Consider the following 18,023-nt stretch of genomic DNA (forward strand, 5'->3'; position numbering starts at 1 on the left):
CTTAAGTTATGTAACATTAATTGCTTCTTTAGCTGTTAAAGAGATAGCTCTTTGTAATTCAGACATCTATGTAAATGTTCTGCATGCTTCCATTGATACATGATGATGACCTAGAGGGCCATGGTTTGTCATTGGGGGAGACTGAACTGTACATCAAGTGAGGTACGACACCAAAGTTGAGTCACTTTTTTCTAAGCAATATTTCATATCACCATTCTGATTCATGTTAATGTGTCAAGCATTCTTTGGTAGTCACTGTGGAGTGACAGGGACTAATAACTGTATGCTTCAGTTGGACGCAGCTCCACCAATACCACCACCAGTACTTTTGTTTCTTGTGATACAATGTCTGCTTTATCCATAGACAAACTGTGTACTCTGGCCCAATGTCACAGTCACGTTCATATAGTAAAAAATTTCATCCAGAGTAATCTTTTCATTTGAGGCCCTGTGATCAGCCATGTCTCGTCTGCCTCCTGTTTGTTCCCACTTATGTTGTTGTGTGAAACTTTGTCCAAGTCCATATTCATGCAGTTAGAACACTGAAGATACTGAATGTACAAGCAATAGAGGAGCTGTTATTTGATTGCTGCTTAGAATGAACCCTTTTTACCTTGTTCCCTGTCAGATTATTGGATAATTAATATCCTATGTTGTGAACTAATATTATATTCAGTGAATTTCCGAATGTCCATGTCTTTTTCTTCTCACTTCCCATTCTTTTCTCACTCAGAATGACATCGCCCCACTTTATAGAGTTTGTCTGCAAGCATGACGAGGTGCTCAAGTGTTTTGTAACCAGGTGAGTCAGTATACATCTGCCCCCTGATACATTAGAGATTGTATATTGATCAAGCCGCTAATGTTTCTCTTAATTTCTTTTACTTTTGTTTTGCTCTCCCATTTTCCCATCTCTTTACCTTCTCTTCCAGGAATCCAAAGATAATCTTTAACCATTTCCACTTCCTGCTGGAGTGTCCAGAGTTGATGTCACGGTTCATGCATATTATTAAGGGCCAGGTAAGACATGATACCTTATACACCAGCAATTGGCCGGTCTAGAGCACCGGTGAAGGTATTTCTCTCTTGTATTGACTCTGTGTCTGTCAGTGAAATAACTCACTCTCATTAGCTTAATTGTAATGAATGAGTGCACGAAAAGGAGGCAGAAGTGATGACACACACAGTTATTTCACATTTGTCATCTTCATTTCTCTAAAACAGTTTTCACAACAAAATGGCCATGTGGAGTGGAGAAACAAAAGTGATTCAAGTCAGACCAGCTCTGCACAGGGCTCTAGACTCACTTTTTACACTGGTTGCATTGCATTTAACACTGCAGTTTTACAGGTTCACTTTATTTATTTATTTTAAAATCGCTGTCCATATATGTCTATTAACTAGCAATCTGGTCAAAATAAAGTTCTTTATTTGAAGCACAATTCTACAAACTTACTGAACTTAACTTACTAACTACTTACTGAAAAAGTGTTGGTGCTTAAAGTGCTTCACTGACCTGAAATTTAAACTTAAAACATCTCAAGATAAATAAAATAAAAAGAAAATCTAAATTAAAATTGCAAGTGTTTTCATGGCTCAATGTCTTATGGACTATCCTCCATTGCAGTCACATGCCCCTCGGATGGCCAACTCCTGTAGTTGGGTTAAATATATACATATATATACAGTATATACATATATATATACTGTATATATCCATCCATCCATCATCTTCTCCGGGGGTCGGGTCGCGGGGGCAGCAGCTTGAGCAGAGAAACCCAGACGTCCCTGTCCCCGGCCACTTCCTCCAGCTCTTCTGGGGGGACCCCGAGGCGTTCCCAGGCCAGCCGAGAAACATAGTCTCTCCAACGTGTCCTGGGTCTTCCCCGGGGCCTCCTCCCAGTCGGACGGGCCCGGAACACCTCACCAGGGAGGCGTCCAGGAGGCATCCTAACCAGATGCCCGAGCCACCTCATCTGACTCCTCTGGATGCGGAGGAGCAGCGGTTCTACTCCGAGCCCCTCCCGGATGACCGAGCTTCTCACCCTATCTCTAAGGGAGAGCCCAGACACCCTGCGGAGGAAACTCATTTCGGCCGCTTGTATTCGCAATCTCGTTCTTTCGGTCCCTACCCACAGCTCATGACCATAGGTGAGGGTAGGAACATAGATTGACCGGTAAATCGAGAGCTTCGCCTTCTGGCTCAGCTCCTTCTTCACCACGACGGGCCGGTGCAGAGCCCGCATCACTGCAGACACCGCACCGATCCGCCTGTCAATCTCCTGCTCCATTCGTCTCTCACTCGTGAACAAGACCCCGAGATACTTGAACTCCTCCACTTGGGGAAGGATATCATTCCCGACCCGGAGAGGGCATTCCACCCTTTTCCAGCTGAGGACCATGGTCTCGGATTTGGAGGTGCTGATTCTCATCCCAGCCGCTTCACACTCGGCTGCAAACCGCTCCAGTGAGAGCTGAAGGTCATGGCCCGACGACGCCAACAGAACCACATCATCCACAAAGAGCAGAGACCCGGTTCTGAGGTCGCCAAAACGGACCCCCTCAACACCCTGGCTGCTCAAGCCACTCTCTTGTAAATGTATACACTTTACCCCTTTTAATTTCAGTTCATCACCTCTCTGTCTGACTACAGGATGCACGTGTTCAAACGTACACACACGTACACGGGCCAATCAGAGGAGGGTCCCGCCCTTCACTATCTCTGATTGGTTTAGACCACGATATGGGTCTAACATGTGTCTGTTGTTGAACCACAGGGAGACTTTCAGAGTCGCGTAGACTTTTTTTTTTTTTTTTCCTCGAACGGGTGGTTGCACCGGTGCAACCTCAGATTTTCTTTTAGTCGCACCATTGAGAAAATAGGTCGCACTTTAGAGCCCTGGCTCTGCATAAATGTCACCAAAAAAATTTTTTCTGTGAAAGGTTATATTTCTGAAACTCTTTTCTGTGCTGGTTTTGATGCTGTGCTGCTGGAGGGATTTCTGCTGATAACTTTTTAACATCTGTTATGGAGCATAATCATGGCAACAGGAAAGTTGTTAACCTGCTGGAACTGAGCTTTCCAAAGCCCCAGTAATGCCCGGAATTAGATCTCAAATCAAGATGAGTTGAAGGGGAGATGTCTAGAATAGAATAGAAAAATACTTTATCCATCCCCTGTGGGGAAATTCAAATTGTCATGTAGCTCAATTAAAATGTTTGCAATGATTGCATATTAGAACAATAATAAATAAATATATAAAGGTCTAGGGTGCTAAGCAGGAACAAAATGGAGAAAAAGGTGAAAGAGGGTTAGGGTTCTTCCCTTGGTAATCATGGGAAGTGTTAGATCACTGGCAGATAAAATAGACAAGCTTGGACCCCTGATGAGGATACAGCAGGAATATTAGGAAGGTACGATCATTTTTTTCACCCAAAAATGACTGCAGGAACAACTCTAACACTTCTCTCCTTAGCTTTACGACTAAATGGACAGCAATGGAGCTGGTTAACAACAGATGGTGTAATCCTGGACATGTCACTTAGAAGGAGTGTCTCTGCACCCCAGATGTTGAACTGCTGGCTGCGAGTTCCTGTCCATGTTGTCTATAAGTGAATTCCTGGGGTTACCTGCCCCTGAGTGCATGTGCACTCATCAGCTAAGATGTTGCCAAGCTAAAAAACCAGCACTCCAACCCACTGATGGTGACCTTAGAAATGTTCCTCTCTGCTGCACTGCAACTTCCAACATGTTTGTCAGCTGATAATATTTAGTTTTGTTATCCATCTATAGCAATAGTATACAACGATGATGATGATTAATACTGCAGCCATGTAATTTCATCTAGGTGATGTACACCACAGCTGTAGTGATCCTAGAGATGCTTTGCTTCAAGATAAACTGTCACTCTAACAACGCTATAAGATCAAACATACACATCTGGACACTGGCTGGACTGACTACAAGAAAGCCTCTGACTCCATGCCGCACACATGGATCATGAGATGCTTGGAGCTCTATAACATCAACAGGACACTAAGAGCCTTCATCAAAAACTCAATGGGACTGTGGAAGACAAGGCTGGAGACCAATTCCAAGCCTATTGCACAAGCTAACATCAAGTGTGGTATCTATGAAGGAGATGCTTTGTCCACCATGCTGTTACCCTCAGATCCCCCTCAGATCCCTCTCAGCCACATCATCACAAGGAGGGGCTATGGATACCGGCTCTGAAGTGGAGCAACCACCTGCCACCTCTTCTACATGGACAACATCATACTATATCCAAGACATCAACTCACTGATACTGATATTTTGCAAGGCCATTGGGATGTCATTCAGACTAGATAAATGCAGCCGAATGATTTGAACCCTAACCCACTACCAGAGGGCGTCATAGCAGGTAATCCGGACAGCTACAAATACCTTGGGATCCCACAGGCTAATGGCAACCATGAGGAGGCCGCAAGGAAGTCATCCACAACCAAGTACCTGCAAAGAGTGAGGCAGGTCCTGCAGAGTCAGCTGAATGGGAAGAACAAAGTCCCCCGCCATGCCAGTCATCAGATACCTCGCTGGCATAATGACCTGGCCAGAGGAGGAGATGGTGTCACTGGTGTAAACGCAAGAAAGCTCCTCACGGTGCAGTCCAACACACTGAGATTGTACACTAAGCGGAAGGCTAGTGAACGTCAGAGCCACTGTCTGGGCCAGGGGTTGGCAAACTGAAACACTCAAAGAGCCATTTGTACGAGTTTCCCACAGAAAAGCAAACACCAGAGGCACAAAACCCTTCGAAACATCTAAAATGAAGATTTTTTTTTTTTACCTCTATTCTATGTTTAAAAAAACCTAGGGTGTTGCATTTCTGAAATCAATGAACTGCTTCAGAGAAAACAACATTTTAAAGCTCAATGAATTGCGTGGCGGTGGGTGTTGCACAATGGAGGAAAAATGAAACACGTTTTATTTCAATGTTACAAAATCACCATAATCATCAAATTTAGAATTACATTTAAAAACTAACGAACAAAAATAAAATCAATTTAAAGTAGAAACTTATTTATTTTCCAAAGCCACAGGGAGCCGCAGATGGATCAAAGAGCCACATACAGCTCCGGAGCCGCGGGTTGCCGACCCCTGGTCTGGAACGAAACAACAAATATCCGGGAATTCTTCACGAAGATGGCCCCCAGTGATGGCCCCCAGTGATGGCTCCCAGTGATGGCCCCCAGTGATGGCCCCCAGTGATGGCCCCCAGTGATGGCTCCCAGTGATGGCTCCCAGTGATGGCCCCCAGTGATGGCTCCCAGTGATGGCCCCCAGTGATGGCTCCCAGTGATGGCCTCCAGTGATGGCTCCCAGTGATGGCCCCCAGTGAACTGCTAAGTGAGTGTCTCGGGCTTCTGAAACCCAGAGGCGGAGGAAGAGGAACCATCATGGAGGATAAGCCTCTGCTCGGCGTGTAGCGCAGGCCAACTAAAGAAGTGGCTGATATCCTATCAGTGACTAGAAAAGGCTGGTCTGAAAGACAGTACAAAGGCCCTAATCAAGGCAGCTCAAGAAAAGGCCCTGAGCACAAGAGCAATAGAGGCCAGGATCTAGCCCACCAGACAGGACCCCGGGTGCAGGCTGTGCAGAGACAGTCCAGCACAGCAGCAGGGTGGAAGATGCAGGCCGGTACGGCATACATGGAATGCCAGAACCATGTGGCAGGACTGGTGTTCAGGAACATGTGTGGGTTGGAAGTCAGCTTATATAGTGAATAAAATACTGTACATTACTACTTTATCATCTCAGAACCCTGCTGATGTGTGTTCTCTGGCTTCAAAAGGCATCTATCTTTGTTTTCTGAGAGATTTTATGGAACATGTCACAGCTTTCCATCCATTGCAATAACACTTTAACACTAAAATTCCACTTCTATGGCTTCATAAATGGAAATGCTGCTGTTCACTCACTCTTCAGCGTTTCTAATTGAGCTGCTGCATTCATGCCTCATTCCCCATGTATTATAGCTCACCTGGAAGTGGGCCCCGGTTCTGATTACAGACTTTAACCTGATGAATTTAGTTTAAATCTCTGATTCATTTCTTGTACACCCTGCAACCCCAAGGGAAAAGCCTTACGTGCTGTTCCTTTAGTCTATCTGCAGCACTCAGGGAAAATAAGCACATGTAATGCAAATAGAGTCGATCCTCATCCCTGTTTTAAAGATGAGTGTCTCAGCACTGAAAACTATCTGAGTTGAGAGCATATTAAAGTGGTAATTCATTTAGTTTGGTGTTGTGCACTGTTGTATGAAGTATTTGTTTTCCCTTCAGCCATTCAAAGATCGTTCGGAGTGGTTCTACGAGCATCTGCTGGCCGGTCAGCCAGACTCAGACATGGTTCATCGTCCAGTCAATGAGAGCGACATCCTGCTCATTCACAGAGGTACCCGTTGTCCTCAACAGCACACTTTCACTATTAACATAAAACAATTCATTTCATCAAGTCTGGGCACAAATAGACTTTCTGCTTCATTATTCCTGAGCGTAGCTGCTTGAAACATACAGAACATGTTAAAAGAACTTGTTCTGAAGTTGAACATGTGCTGATTTGTGTTCTGTATAAATATTCTCGTCTTTCTAGGATCACACTAATGCTAAAAACATTTCATGAACATCATAAAAATGTGATTTTCTGCTGTATCACTCATGTTCAAGCAAGTTCAGCTGGTATGACATCAAGAGCCACCAGTACATCCCATAATGCCAACAGTGCTTTGAATCTGAAAAGGATGATGGGTACACCCTTTAAGGAATGAAACATTCCTACAGAAACTACAGTAATGTAGCATGTAACATGCACAGTTGCACTGACCTTTGTCTTCTGCATTGCATCAGCTCTGTGCTCAGAACACACACCTTTACTTCAGAGGTTAGGGTGTGAGTTTTTACTCAGCGCCTCCCCTCCTATGCGTCTGAACAGTCGCCATGGAGTTTGGTGTAGGAGCCAGGGGGGTTGCACGCTACACCTCAGGCCCCGGCTGGTAGCTGCTGCGTGTGCTGACGTGGTCCTGGAGTGGTCCTGGAGTGGTCCTGGAGTAACTCAGGAAGCCGTGGGAAACTGTGGTTTGAGTTGTATTTGAAGTCTGTAACAGACACAGGGTCCATACAGGTGTGTGTTATGTGCTGCAAAAGGAGTGAGAGAAGAAGAAAAATGATTAAACGTTTATTAAAAACTCTTATACTTAGTTTTCCAAATTGTGACATGGACATCCAGACTTATGGTTAGGGGCTGGTGCTGTGATCCTTAAGGAAAGGGTATGTGGAAGGTAGGGGTATAAAAGCAGACATCACTGGAACACCTCCCTGGAAAAATGTATTCAACATTGTTAGGGTTAGGGTTTCCCTTATTTTCCTTTTCCATTATTCATTATTAAGTCAATACAGTTCACTTTCAGAACAAGAATCTTCTATGCTTAGCTGTGTGGCACTGATGCTAATGCTCAGTCTTTGCTCAGTCTCAGAAAAGGCCTGGAAACGGTTCTGTGTCCAGCTGTGTCCAGGCGTCTTTGGTGTAAATTCCTTTTGCTCTCAAGAATAAGAATTTAGGTCTCTTCTTCTGGTCCTGTTGGAATTAGCATTTTGTGGAGCTGTGTGACCTCTGCTCTCAGCAGAGTTCTGGGACAAAGAGAGCGTGGGCAACCAGTCCCAGTTCTACTGAGTGGTTCAGGTGTGGCTACCTGGGAAGGAAGCTATGGACTTTCAGAGCAAAGTCCAAATGACTCTACAGATGAATGACCTCAGTTGGTGACATCCCTAACAAATGTGTTAGGTTTAATTGTTTATTGGGGATAAGCCAAAAGCACTATTTTAACAAGCTAAAGTTAGCTTGTCGTTGTAAAGTAATGATACTCGATGGTGCAAGATCCATCCATCCATCATCTTCCGCTTCTCCGGGGGTCGGGTCGCGGGGGCAGCAGCTTGAGCAGAGAAACCCAGGCGTCCCTGTCCCCGGCCACTTCCTCCAGCTCTTCTGGGGGGACCCCGAGGAGTTCCCAGGCCAGTCGAGAAACATAGTCTCTTCAATGTGTCCTGGGTCTTCCCCGTGGCCTCCTCCCAGTGGGACGGGCCCGGAACACCTCACCAGGGAGGCGTCCAGGAGGCATCCTAGCCAGATGCCCCAGCCACCTCATCTGACTCCTCTGGATGGTGCAAGATTTAGTGAAATGTTATTTTCTGAAGTTCTGATTGCCAGCTCAATAATTGCCAAGCTTTTTGTGGAGGTTTGTGTTATCAACACAGAAGCAATAAAAGTAATTTCCAATTATTTCATAGATGTGTATGTGTATATTCATAAGTAAATATAGGATATACTAATCCTAGTGTTCTGCTTCTACACACAGACTCCATATTTCGAAGTAGCTGTGAGATGGTTTCCAAGTCCACCAATGAGAAACTCAAACAGGGCATTGCTGTTCGCTTCCATGGTGAGGAGGGCATGGTGAGTTTCTACTTTCATGTTGCACTAATAGCAGGGCTCAAGACTAACTTTTTGCACTGGTCCGCCCAACTCTTTTTCGTGGTTGCACCAGCACAAAAGTTAGGTGCACCCAAATTTTCGACCGCATCACATTCAACACCGCAGTTTTACAGGTTCACTCTTTTTTCAAAAATAGCTGCCTGTCTTTTTAGGCAATATTGACTGAAATTTAAACTTAAAACATCTCAAGATTAATTAAATAAGGGTTTTAAGGACTCCAGCCAGTTCCTACACTGGTCACCAAGAGCAGCAAATGCTTTCTTTGAGGCAGCATAAATTCCTAAAATAAATAAAAAGATAATACCATTTACTTCCCCAATCAAGAGTTTATAATGCTATCTACTTTTTAACCCCCCCGTTGGGTTGGACGGGTTGCAGGAATGGGGGTCTTTCATTGATAATATTATTATTAGTGATGTTGTTATGAATAACTGCTCTGCTCTGACTCATGGGAAACGTGCTTGTTTCCTGCCATTTCCATAGCGATCGCGGCACGCCAGAGAAATATATATTATAATTTTTTTCAGCGTGAGAAATATAATGCGTGGCGGGACTGCGGGACAAAAGACCTTAAAGCCTGACTGTCACGCTCAATGCGTGAGACTTGAGAGCCCTGGTTCTGACTTTTGGACGAGTCGGGCCTTAATTTAACATTCTTCACAAAGAAGTTGTCAATCGTTCTTTTCTTCTTATCATTCGATAACTCTAGATCAGATGGGCCGAGGCCACCTCTCTCACACGCATTTTCACACGTACAGGACTATCTGGACCACAGCCAATCAGAGGAGAGTCCCCCCCTTAACTATCTCTGATTGATTTAGACCACGATATGGGCCTAATGTGTGTCTGTTGTTGAACCAAAGGGAGGCTCACAGAGTTGCAGAGAATTGTTTTTCCCCTCGCACCGGTGCGACCTCTGACCATTGAGAAATTAAGTCGCACTGTAGAGCCCTGAATAGACTGAATTAAATTGACTAAACAAATAATTGTTTCAATATTAATAGTTTTCAAGTTCCCATTTATCATGTGATCCTATGCAAAAATGGAGTTGTTGTTGTGTTTCAGGGTCAGGGTGTGGTTCGGGAGTGGTTTGACATCCTGTCAAATGAGATCATCAACCCAGACTATGCTCTTTTTACTCAGTCAGCTGATGGTACATGGCTTTAACAGTAATAACATTCATCATGAAAAACTGAGCTTTACCATGTTAAATGGTAGTTTGTATTTTTCCTCCATAGGTACGACTTTTCAGCCCAACAGCAACTCTTCAGTGAACCCAGACCATTTGAACTACTTCCAGTTTGCAGGTCAGATTTTAGGTCTGGCTCTGTATCACCGACAGCTGGTCAACATCTACTTCACCCGATCTTTCTACAAACACATACTGGGTAAAGAACACAGGAATGTTTGTAAGCGCTGTGACTTTCACGATGTCTGCAATTATTTGCTTTTCAACCAAAAACTGGAGAAAACTGGCATAGTAACCCCAATGCGGAGGAGTTTTTGAAAATTTCTAGGGGGCGCCACTGAGCCATTTTGCTCCGGCCACACACGATACCCTTTACATACGTACGAGGTCATCAGGGTGGACGTGTGTGCCAAGTTTCATGACCTTGCGATGATGATAAGGCTTTCAAATCACAAACGCCATCACATGATTTTCACCGCCTGGTCACGCCCACACCGTTCAGAGTTTGACAAAGTTTCTCCATGATTCTTTCCCCCCATGTCTTAAGAGTAATCTGGCCAAGTTTGGAGCTGTTACCATTAAATCTGTAGGAGAAGTTCAATAAAATGCAAGTTTCGAAAAAAAAAGACGTTTTCGACCACCAGCAGGTGGCGCTGTAGGTGGATATCACTATTTTATATGTGCGCGTTCAGACTGGGTCCAGCAATGACCGTATGAAGTTTGGGACAGATTGAATTGTATGTGGAAGTTATAAGCGATTAAATTTTTTATGGCGAGTCATAAATTTGAGGCGTCGCCACGGCCACGCCCTTTGAGGTTTGAAAAAGTTTCTCCATGATTTCCCCCCCCCATGTCTTAAGAGTAACTTGGCAAAGTTTGAAGATTTTAGCATGAAATATGTAGGAGGAGTTCGATGAAATGCGAGATGTGGAAAAAAAAAGACGTTTCCAACCACCAGCAGGTGTGCGCCTGGGCATGATGAATGAGTGTACCGAAATTCGTCGTCCCACGCAAAACTAATCCTATTAAGGGGACCATTTTTATGCTTCGTAGGGGGCGCTACAGAGTCAATGAGCGACTCCCAAAAATATAAAATTTAGATTCTTTCATGTCGTCGACTGGCACGTGGTGCTCGCAAAATTTCATGAGTTTTCGAGCACCTTTTGCAAAGAATAATAATAATAATCCTTACAGATACAATAGCCTTGCAGTTTCACTGCTCGGTCCCTAATAATGATAATAATAAATGACTAAATACATAAATGAATAAATTTGAGAAAAACATCAAACTCAGCAGTCCCTGTTAAAAAGCCTTCTGGCTGTGGGAACAAAGGACCTCCTGAAGCTCTCAGTCCTGCAGCCTCTCACTGCAGCTGCTCCTCTGTCCTGCAGGATGCTGTGGAGAGGATGTTTATTGTTCTCCAAAACAGAATCTAACTTCCTCCTCATCCGTTTCTCCACCACAGCACTGAGAGGGTCCAGCCTTCTGCCTACAACAGAACCAGCCTTTTTCACCAGTTTGTCCAGGCGCCTACAGTTTGTCTCCCCCAGCAGACAGCATCATAGAACAGTGCACTCTCAATGATAGTGTGATAAAACATGCACATCATATCACCGCAGACACTGAAGGACCTGAGCCGTCTCAGGAAGAAGAGACGGCTCTGGCCCCTCCTGTACACTGATTCTATGTTGGCAGACCACTCCAGTTTATTATCCAGCACCACCCCCAGGTATTTGCAGGTCTGAACAGTCTCTATCTCCCCTCCATCAATGCAGACTGACTGGTATGGAGTTTTAGATCTCCTGAAGTCCACCACCAGCTCTTTGGTTTTGGTGGTGTTCAGGAGCAAACAGTTCTTTTTGCTCCAGTCAGTAAAGGCTTCCACAAGGTCCCTGTACTCCTTCTCCTGTCCACCATGCACACATGCCACAACAGCCGTATCATCAGAATACTTCTGTATGTGGCAGGACTCTGAGTTGTACCTGAAGTCTGATGTGTACAGGGTGAAAAGAAAAGGAGCCAAAACAGTACCCTGCGGAGCCCCAGTACTGCATTCCAGTGTTCCAGAAACACATTTCCCCATCCTGACATACTGTGGTCTGGCAGACAAATAGTCTATAATCCATGATGTCAGGGAGGGGGCCACACCCATACCGAGCAGCTTGTCTTTCAGTATGGGAGGCCGTATGGTGTTGAAGGCACTGGAGAAGTCAAAGAACATGACTCTCACATATGAACCAGGCACATCCAGATAAGCATGTGCCCGATGCAACATGTACAGAATCGCGTCTTCCACTCCTATGTGTTTCTGGTAGGCAAACTGGAGGGGATCAAGAGCCTCAGCAACCTGCAATCTCATGCGACGAACAAGAAGTCTCTCCAAGGTCTTCATAATATGAGATGTCAGAGCCACCGGTCTGTAGTCATTCAGCTCCACCGGTTGCCCTAATTTGGGCACTGGTATCAGCGCCACATGATGAGAAGTTCTCCTTGAAGTGATTGACTTTAGCTGACCTAATTGCCTGTGTGATTTTATTTCTACATTGCCTGAAGACAAGTCAGTCAACAGGAGACTGAGAGGACCTGGCTCTCCGCCATAATGCGTTTTTATGACGGATCAAATCAGCCAGGTCAGGGGAGAACCAGGGGCTATAGTGATTCTTAGTCCGGAATATTTTCAGTGGGGCATGTTTATCAATAGTAGTGCCGAATGAATAAGACCAGGCATCATCCATCGAGGGGATGAGCTCATTCTCTCCCAGTTCACGGCTGCCACATCATGTACAAAGGCCTGGATATCAAACTTCTTCAGAGAGCGTTTGAATACAATCGTAGGTGGGCGTTTGACTGAGAGGCCAGAGCGAATGCATGCGCAGTGATCGCTCAGGTCTTGACTGAAGTCTCCGGATTGATAATTAGATGGAGTATTAGTTAGAATAAGGTCGATCAGTGTGGCAGCTGTGGGAGACAGGAGGGTTAAACATGTCCCAATTCAAATCACCAAAAAGGGACAAACTCTGAGGAGATATGAGGAGCCAGAAGTGCACTGAGCGATGAAAGTGCACAAGCAGGGGCAGAGGGTGGTCTATAACCACCGGCAACAGAAAGAGAGAAGTTTGTTGATAATTCAGTTTTAAAACTAACTATTCAAATTGTTTCAGGACAGCTTTAGACTAAGATACAGAACATTACAAATGTTCTTTTACAAAGATAACCACTCCCCCACCCTGAGTGGCTCGATCCTGGCAAAAGACATTGTAACCTAGTATTAGGATGTCGGTTTGTAACACTTTTCTTAAGCCATGTTTCAGAGATAGCTAAGACATCAGGATTAGTAGGTTGTACCCAAGATTTTACTTGATCAAATTTAGGCAACAAACTGCGGATGTTAACATGTAAAAATCCAAATTATTTGCGATCACAAAAAACATTAAATGTTAAAACGGAAGGAATGGGAGTAGCGTCACCAGTAGAAGGTCTAGGGTTTGGGTGAACGTTGCCAGAGGTTAACAACATGAGGGTGATGAACGCATGTCAGGGAACATTGCCAAAATAATATCCATGTTTAACATTCACAGAGGGCTTAATCAAAATTGAAGAGGAAAATATAGTGAGCTGCTGCAATAGCATATAAGAGAACAATGGAATCACATGTGTTAAACAATGTGTAGGGAGGCCAACAGTCGTAATCCAGAAGGGTGAGATGTCATTGGATGTTGGATTGTAGACTGAAGTGCTGCCATAGCAAGTCTGTGGCAAAATTAATGTTTCATGAACAGGAGAGCGCCTGGAGGTAGTGAGAGTTCGAGGATCCAGGGCAGATAAAAGGAAAAGTAAGATAACTAGAAAGCTGCGAGCAGCTGTGAGCGGGACCGAGGTGTGCGTACGTTGGAGGTGCGCACGTTGGGCATGCGCTGGACGCCGTAGTCGCGCAGCTCTGCCCACACGCACGATTCCCATTGCGTACGTACGAGCACACAATAACCCCAATGCATAGGGGTTTTTGAAAATTTCTAGGGGGCGCCACTGAGCCATTTTGCTCCGCCCACACACAATACTGTAGCGTTATTGGGTATTTATATACGTATTAAATATAAGGATTTATGAGATGTTCTTACAGTCTCAAATAAACCTTACCTCGAATTCAGGGCACCACCTACCTAGGTTTTAACTTAATTTAAGTCACAGTCAGGGAGGAAAACTGTTCAAAATCTTACGATCCTGGTATGTTAAATTAATCTTTCAATTAATAATCAGTCTCATATCTCGCTACTTTCGTGAAGTTCTCGTTTGGTTGGACAGACATTACGTAAAGAAAGCATACGACACAATCTGTGATTATAACATATATATAGATATATGAACTGTTTATTACAATGATATGATCTTAGACATGAACCTTTAAACAAACAGGAGATGCATGGAATATGGGTGATTATATAAAACACTTAGTGAATATAAAATAAAATATGGGAATGGAGAGATACTGGATTTATTCAAATAGTTTGGGTTGGCTGACTATTTGACGCTAAATACTGACATTTCGGATTAATTTATCATTCTGTGAAAGCCTCGAGACATCCATCAAACCCACTTTAAGGTGAAAACGGGTCGGTCTTACTGTGCTGAAGTTCTGCTTAGTCAGCTCGGAACACGGCAGCGGCCACGCGGGGTCCCAGGGGACTTCTCTTCCGCTCTCTGGGCCTTCCTGGCTGTGGTGGCTGACCTTTTAGCTTCTCAGTTGGTTCTTTCACTGGGAAACGGGAACGATGGTGCCGAGGGCTGTGGTTAGATGATCGAATCTTCTGAGTGTCAGTGGGTCCGTTGCTTCTCTGATGAAGTGAACTTAAGTTCACAGAAGATTAATAAAAGGTTGCTTGGAGTTGGCTTCTTGGTAGGAAAAGGTGATGATGGCGTGAAACAGCGGAGGTTAGGACGTGCGACATAGAAGGACGTGGATGGCGAGGGACAAACAAAAACACGTAAAACGTGCATCTTCAGAGTATTTCAATCTGTTTCTTTGTTCGGGTCTTCCTCGTCTTTCTTTGGGTCCTGCTCCGTCCTTCTCCTTCCTCCCCTCCGTCGTCTTCTCCACGGCTCATACTCTCATCTTTCCGTGCTCTTCAAATTGAGCAACTCATCTGATCAATTCTCCATTGTTCTTCTCTGACCTGTTCTCTCCTCTGCTCTCTGTGTCAAAATCTGAGCGTGCTTCTGGAAAACAACAAGAGAGAGTTTTTCGCGGGCTCTGGGTTTTGATTCTCGGAGGCGGAGCATGACGACTTAGAATGACTACTCTTTAGCCAATGAAATGCCTGAACTGTGGTTACGTCTGCCTGTGTGTCTGTGTAAGGCGATCAGCCTTTATGTGGGGATTTCTGGATGAGACAAAGAAATTCTACTCCGTCTCATAGAACATTTGTCTCTGTGATTCTGAAAACACCACAACTTGTTAAGATATGCAGATTAAAGATATAACATAGACTTGTGATATAAAGACATCAAAATAACACACATGATAAAGACAATTATGACTTCAAAATTCAGATGGATATCTATAAAATTGTGACATATGAATAGGCAACCACACAATATTAATTTTCTGTGTTAACAATGGGGATACCAAACAAATACCAAATAGATACCGAAGGGACATCGTTAGAAGTTAATAGTTGCATATATCTTGTCCATTTTACTGAGTCCTCGGGGATTTAAATGTTCAACTAATCAACACTGCAGACCACTAGGGGGCAATGTGGTTCCATCAGGCAGGTTGGGCATTTTCCAACAAGTTTGTTTCTTCGTCAATATTTAAGCCAGAATCGTACAAATTGTCTCTATATGCGTCTTGTGATCAAGCTGGAAACCTGAAAGAAATTGTATACGGTTATCAAACACATTTAATATAGTTTTAAGATTCGACTAAAAGTGAGTCTTATGAAGTCTTCTCAGTTCGTATGTAGCCATCTGGTCGGTTTGCTGGTGAAAAGGGGTGTTAAAGTGTCAACTTTCGAGTTATGGTCCAGATAAGATAGTAAGTGTCCCACTTTTCCAAGAGTGAGTTCTTTGTTCGTTAGAGTTTATCCCAATTTTTATTGCAAGCGTCTGTTGCGAGTTCGACTCCCCAAAAGCTCTTAAGAGGGTAGAAGGTTAACGTAAATTAGGCAGTTTCTGTCTCTTTTTCCTTTGTGGAAAGAAAATGAAGATCTGGTTTGTATCCACATACGTAAACATCCCCCACAGGAATGTTGGTTTTGTCAAAGTTTGAAAACTCTTAATCCACACGGCACTGTGACTGCTACATTCCCCCATTCGAATCGGATCTGAACTCGTGGCTGATCCGAATCGCAGGTGAAGAAGTCCAGTGGGTCCGAGTCTGGTGGTTGCTAGGACTCTCAAGAGGGTTATGGTGGGTGTCTCGAGACAGCCTAATACAATTCTGACACAACAATGGCTATAAAACTACAATGGTTATAAACATAATTTTGTTAAGCTTACTTAAAGGATAAGACCGGTTTTTTGACATTGGGCCCTTGATTTCACATTATAACATGATGTTCTACTCACCCCTGCTTGTTGTTGGTCATTTGGAGCTGTTCCGAAGATATTCGCGAGGCGTCTGGCTGCTCTCTTGCGATATTCGGCCATGAAACGGTTTCCTATGGGCAAGCTTATACAGGCACAAACTATGCTGTTTATAATTTATTAATTACTGTACATTAGCACTGATAACGTGGAGGTGCGTCGCTTACTTAAAAAAATCCGGGTTACTAATTTTGAATTTTAGCCGAATGAATAAATAGGCAGCAGGTCTGTGGGCTGTCTGTGGCAGTAGCACGACGAGGACGTCAGTAACACCCACTTTATGACAAAAAAAATCAAAATTACAATAACCCGGATTTTTTTAAGTAAGCGACGCACCTCCACGTTATCAGTGCTAATGTACAGTAATTAATAAATTATAAACAGCATAGTTTGTGCCTGTATAAGCTTGCCCATAGGAAACCGTTTCATGGCCGAATATCGCAAGAGAGCAGCCAGACGCCTCTCGAATATCTTCGGAACAGCTCCAAATGTTCAACAACAAGCAGGGGTGAGTAGAACATCATGTTATAATGTGAAATCAAGGGCCCAATGTCAAAAAACCGGTCTTATCCTTTAACCTACGTAGTAAATGTCTAATAGCTAAAGATAATGTTCATAAGTAAAGGTTTCTAAGCCTATATAATTTCAAATGGAAAATCCTAGTAAAAAGCATGCAGATTTCTTTTTAAAAAAAAAAGATCAATGTTAGGGGAGAATTTTACTCATTGTTAGAGTCATGATCTAGGATGTGGTATTTCTTAATAGTTAGGAAATGAGCACGTTTACTACCTGAGTGTGAGCATATTCGCAGGACTTTATACGATCAGTAATGTGTAACATGTTTGTCGCGGCGGCGGTCCTGGACAGGGCTTCACTGTACAGCAGTAACGAGTGATATTCTAACTAAAGGATCCATGGTGAAAGCTGTTGTCAGTATTTCACTGCTAATTTTGCTTTTAATTCAGTTATAGACCAGTTTTCCCCCATTTGTAGATGTCACATGGGTGAAATAAGGTAAGTTGAGTGTGTTACCAGATGATGATAGACTTGAACATTGAAGTTTTGAACACTGAGGTGTCCTGGATTCAATCTTGAGGCATCATGATACTAAGGAGTAGTTTTATCGTGATTAGGTAAGTGATATTTTGAGGGTAAGCTTCTTTGCTTCCTTTAAGAATTAGCTATGGTTAAAGGTTTGATATTCGGGGTTACTAGAATGTTTGTTGGAGTGTATGGTCCTACCTCCAGGAACAGGCTAGCATTTCTAAGTCTCTGTTAGCACGGTTGGTCATTGCAGGGTTCTGAACTTTTTCTTTTCTTTTAGTAGCAGACTTTTCAGGCTATCAATATCATCTTGACTGATGGCACTTATTTCACTAGACCATTGCTGAGATTTGATGTGGTCTTTGTCGATGACTCTGCTCATCTCAGTTGTTTTCTGATCTGGTGATGGTTGTGACCATGCAGTGTGTGATGGTTTATAGCGAGACCGAAGTCTATAATTGCAGTTGCGGTTTCGAGCGGATTGCTGGTCATGTCGATTTTGAAAAGACATGTCTTTTTGCGGGTTTGAATGAACACTGTGGTTTTCACTGTGGCAGTGAGTTGGTTCATGGCTGGGCCATGAGGATTTGGAATAGTTGTGTTTGGAGCCTTTCTTAGGCCGTTGAGAATGTGGCCAGTGGGGGACCTCTGCTGGAGGTCTGCCACTTTGTCCC

At 43.8% G+C, this 18,023-nt stretch overlaps 1 protein-coding gene across 1 annotated transcript in view; it reads left to right on the forward strand.

Moving 5' to 3' along the window:
• hace1 (HECT domain and ankyrin repeat containing E3 ubiquitin protein ligase 1) overlaps positions 1-18,023 on the forward strand; it is a 106,843-nt gene that overhangs the window by 41,078 nt on the left and 47,742 nt on the right. Inside the window, exons 13-18 of the mRNA XM_075464650.1 lie at positions 734-802; positions 933-1,020; positions 6,325-6,436; positions 8,394-8,491; positions 9,596-9,683; positions 9,769-9,918. Of these exons, the coding sequence (XP_075320765.1) occupies positions 734-802; positions 933-1,020; positions 6,325-6,436; positions 8,394-8,491; positions 9,596-9,683; positions 9,769-9,918 (605 nt within the window). The remainder of the gene's footprint in view (positions 1-733; positions 803-932; positions 1,021-6,324; positions 6,437-8,393; positions 8,492-9,595; positions 9,684-9,768; positions 9,919-18,023) is intronic.

The sequence above is a fragment of the Odontesthes bonariensis genome, chromosome 5 (assembly GCF_027942865.1).
Source record: "Odontesthes bonariensis isolate fOdoBon6 chromosome 5, fOdoBon6.hap1, whole genome shotgun sequence".
Taxonomy (NCBI): Eukaryota; Metazoa; Chordata; class Actinopteri; order Atheriniformes; family Atherinopsidae; genus Odontesthes; species Odontesthes bonariensis.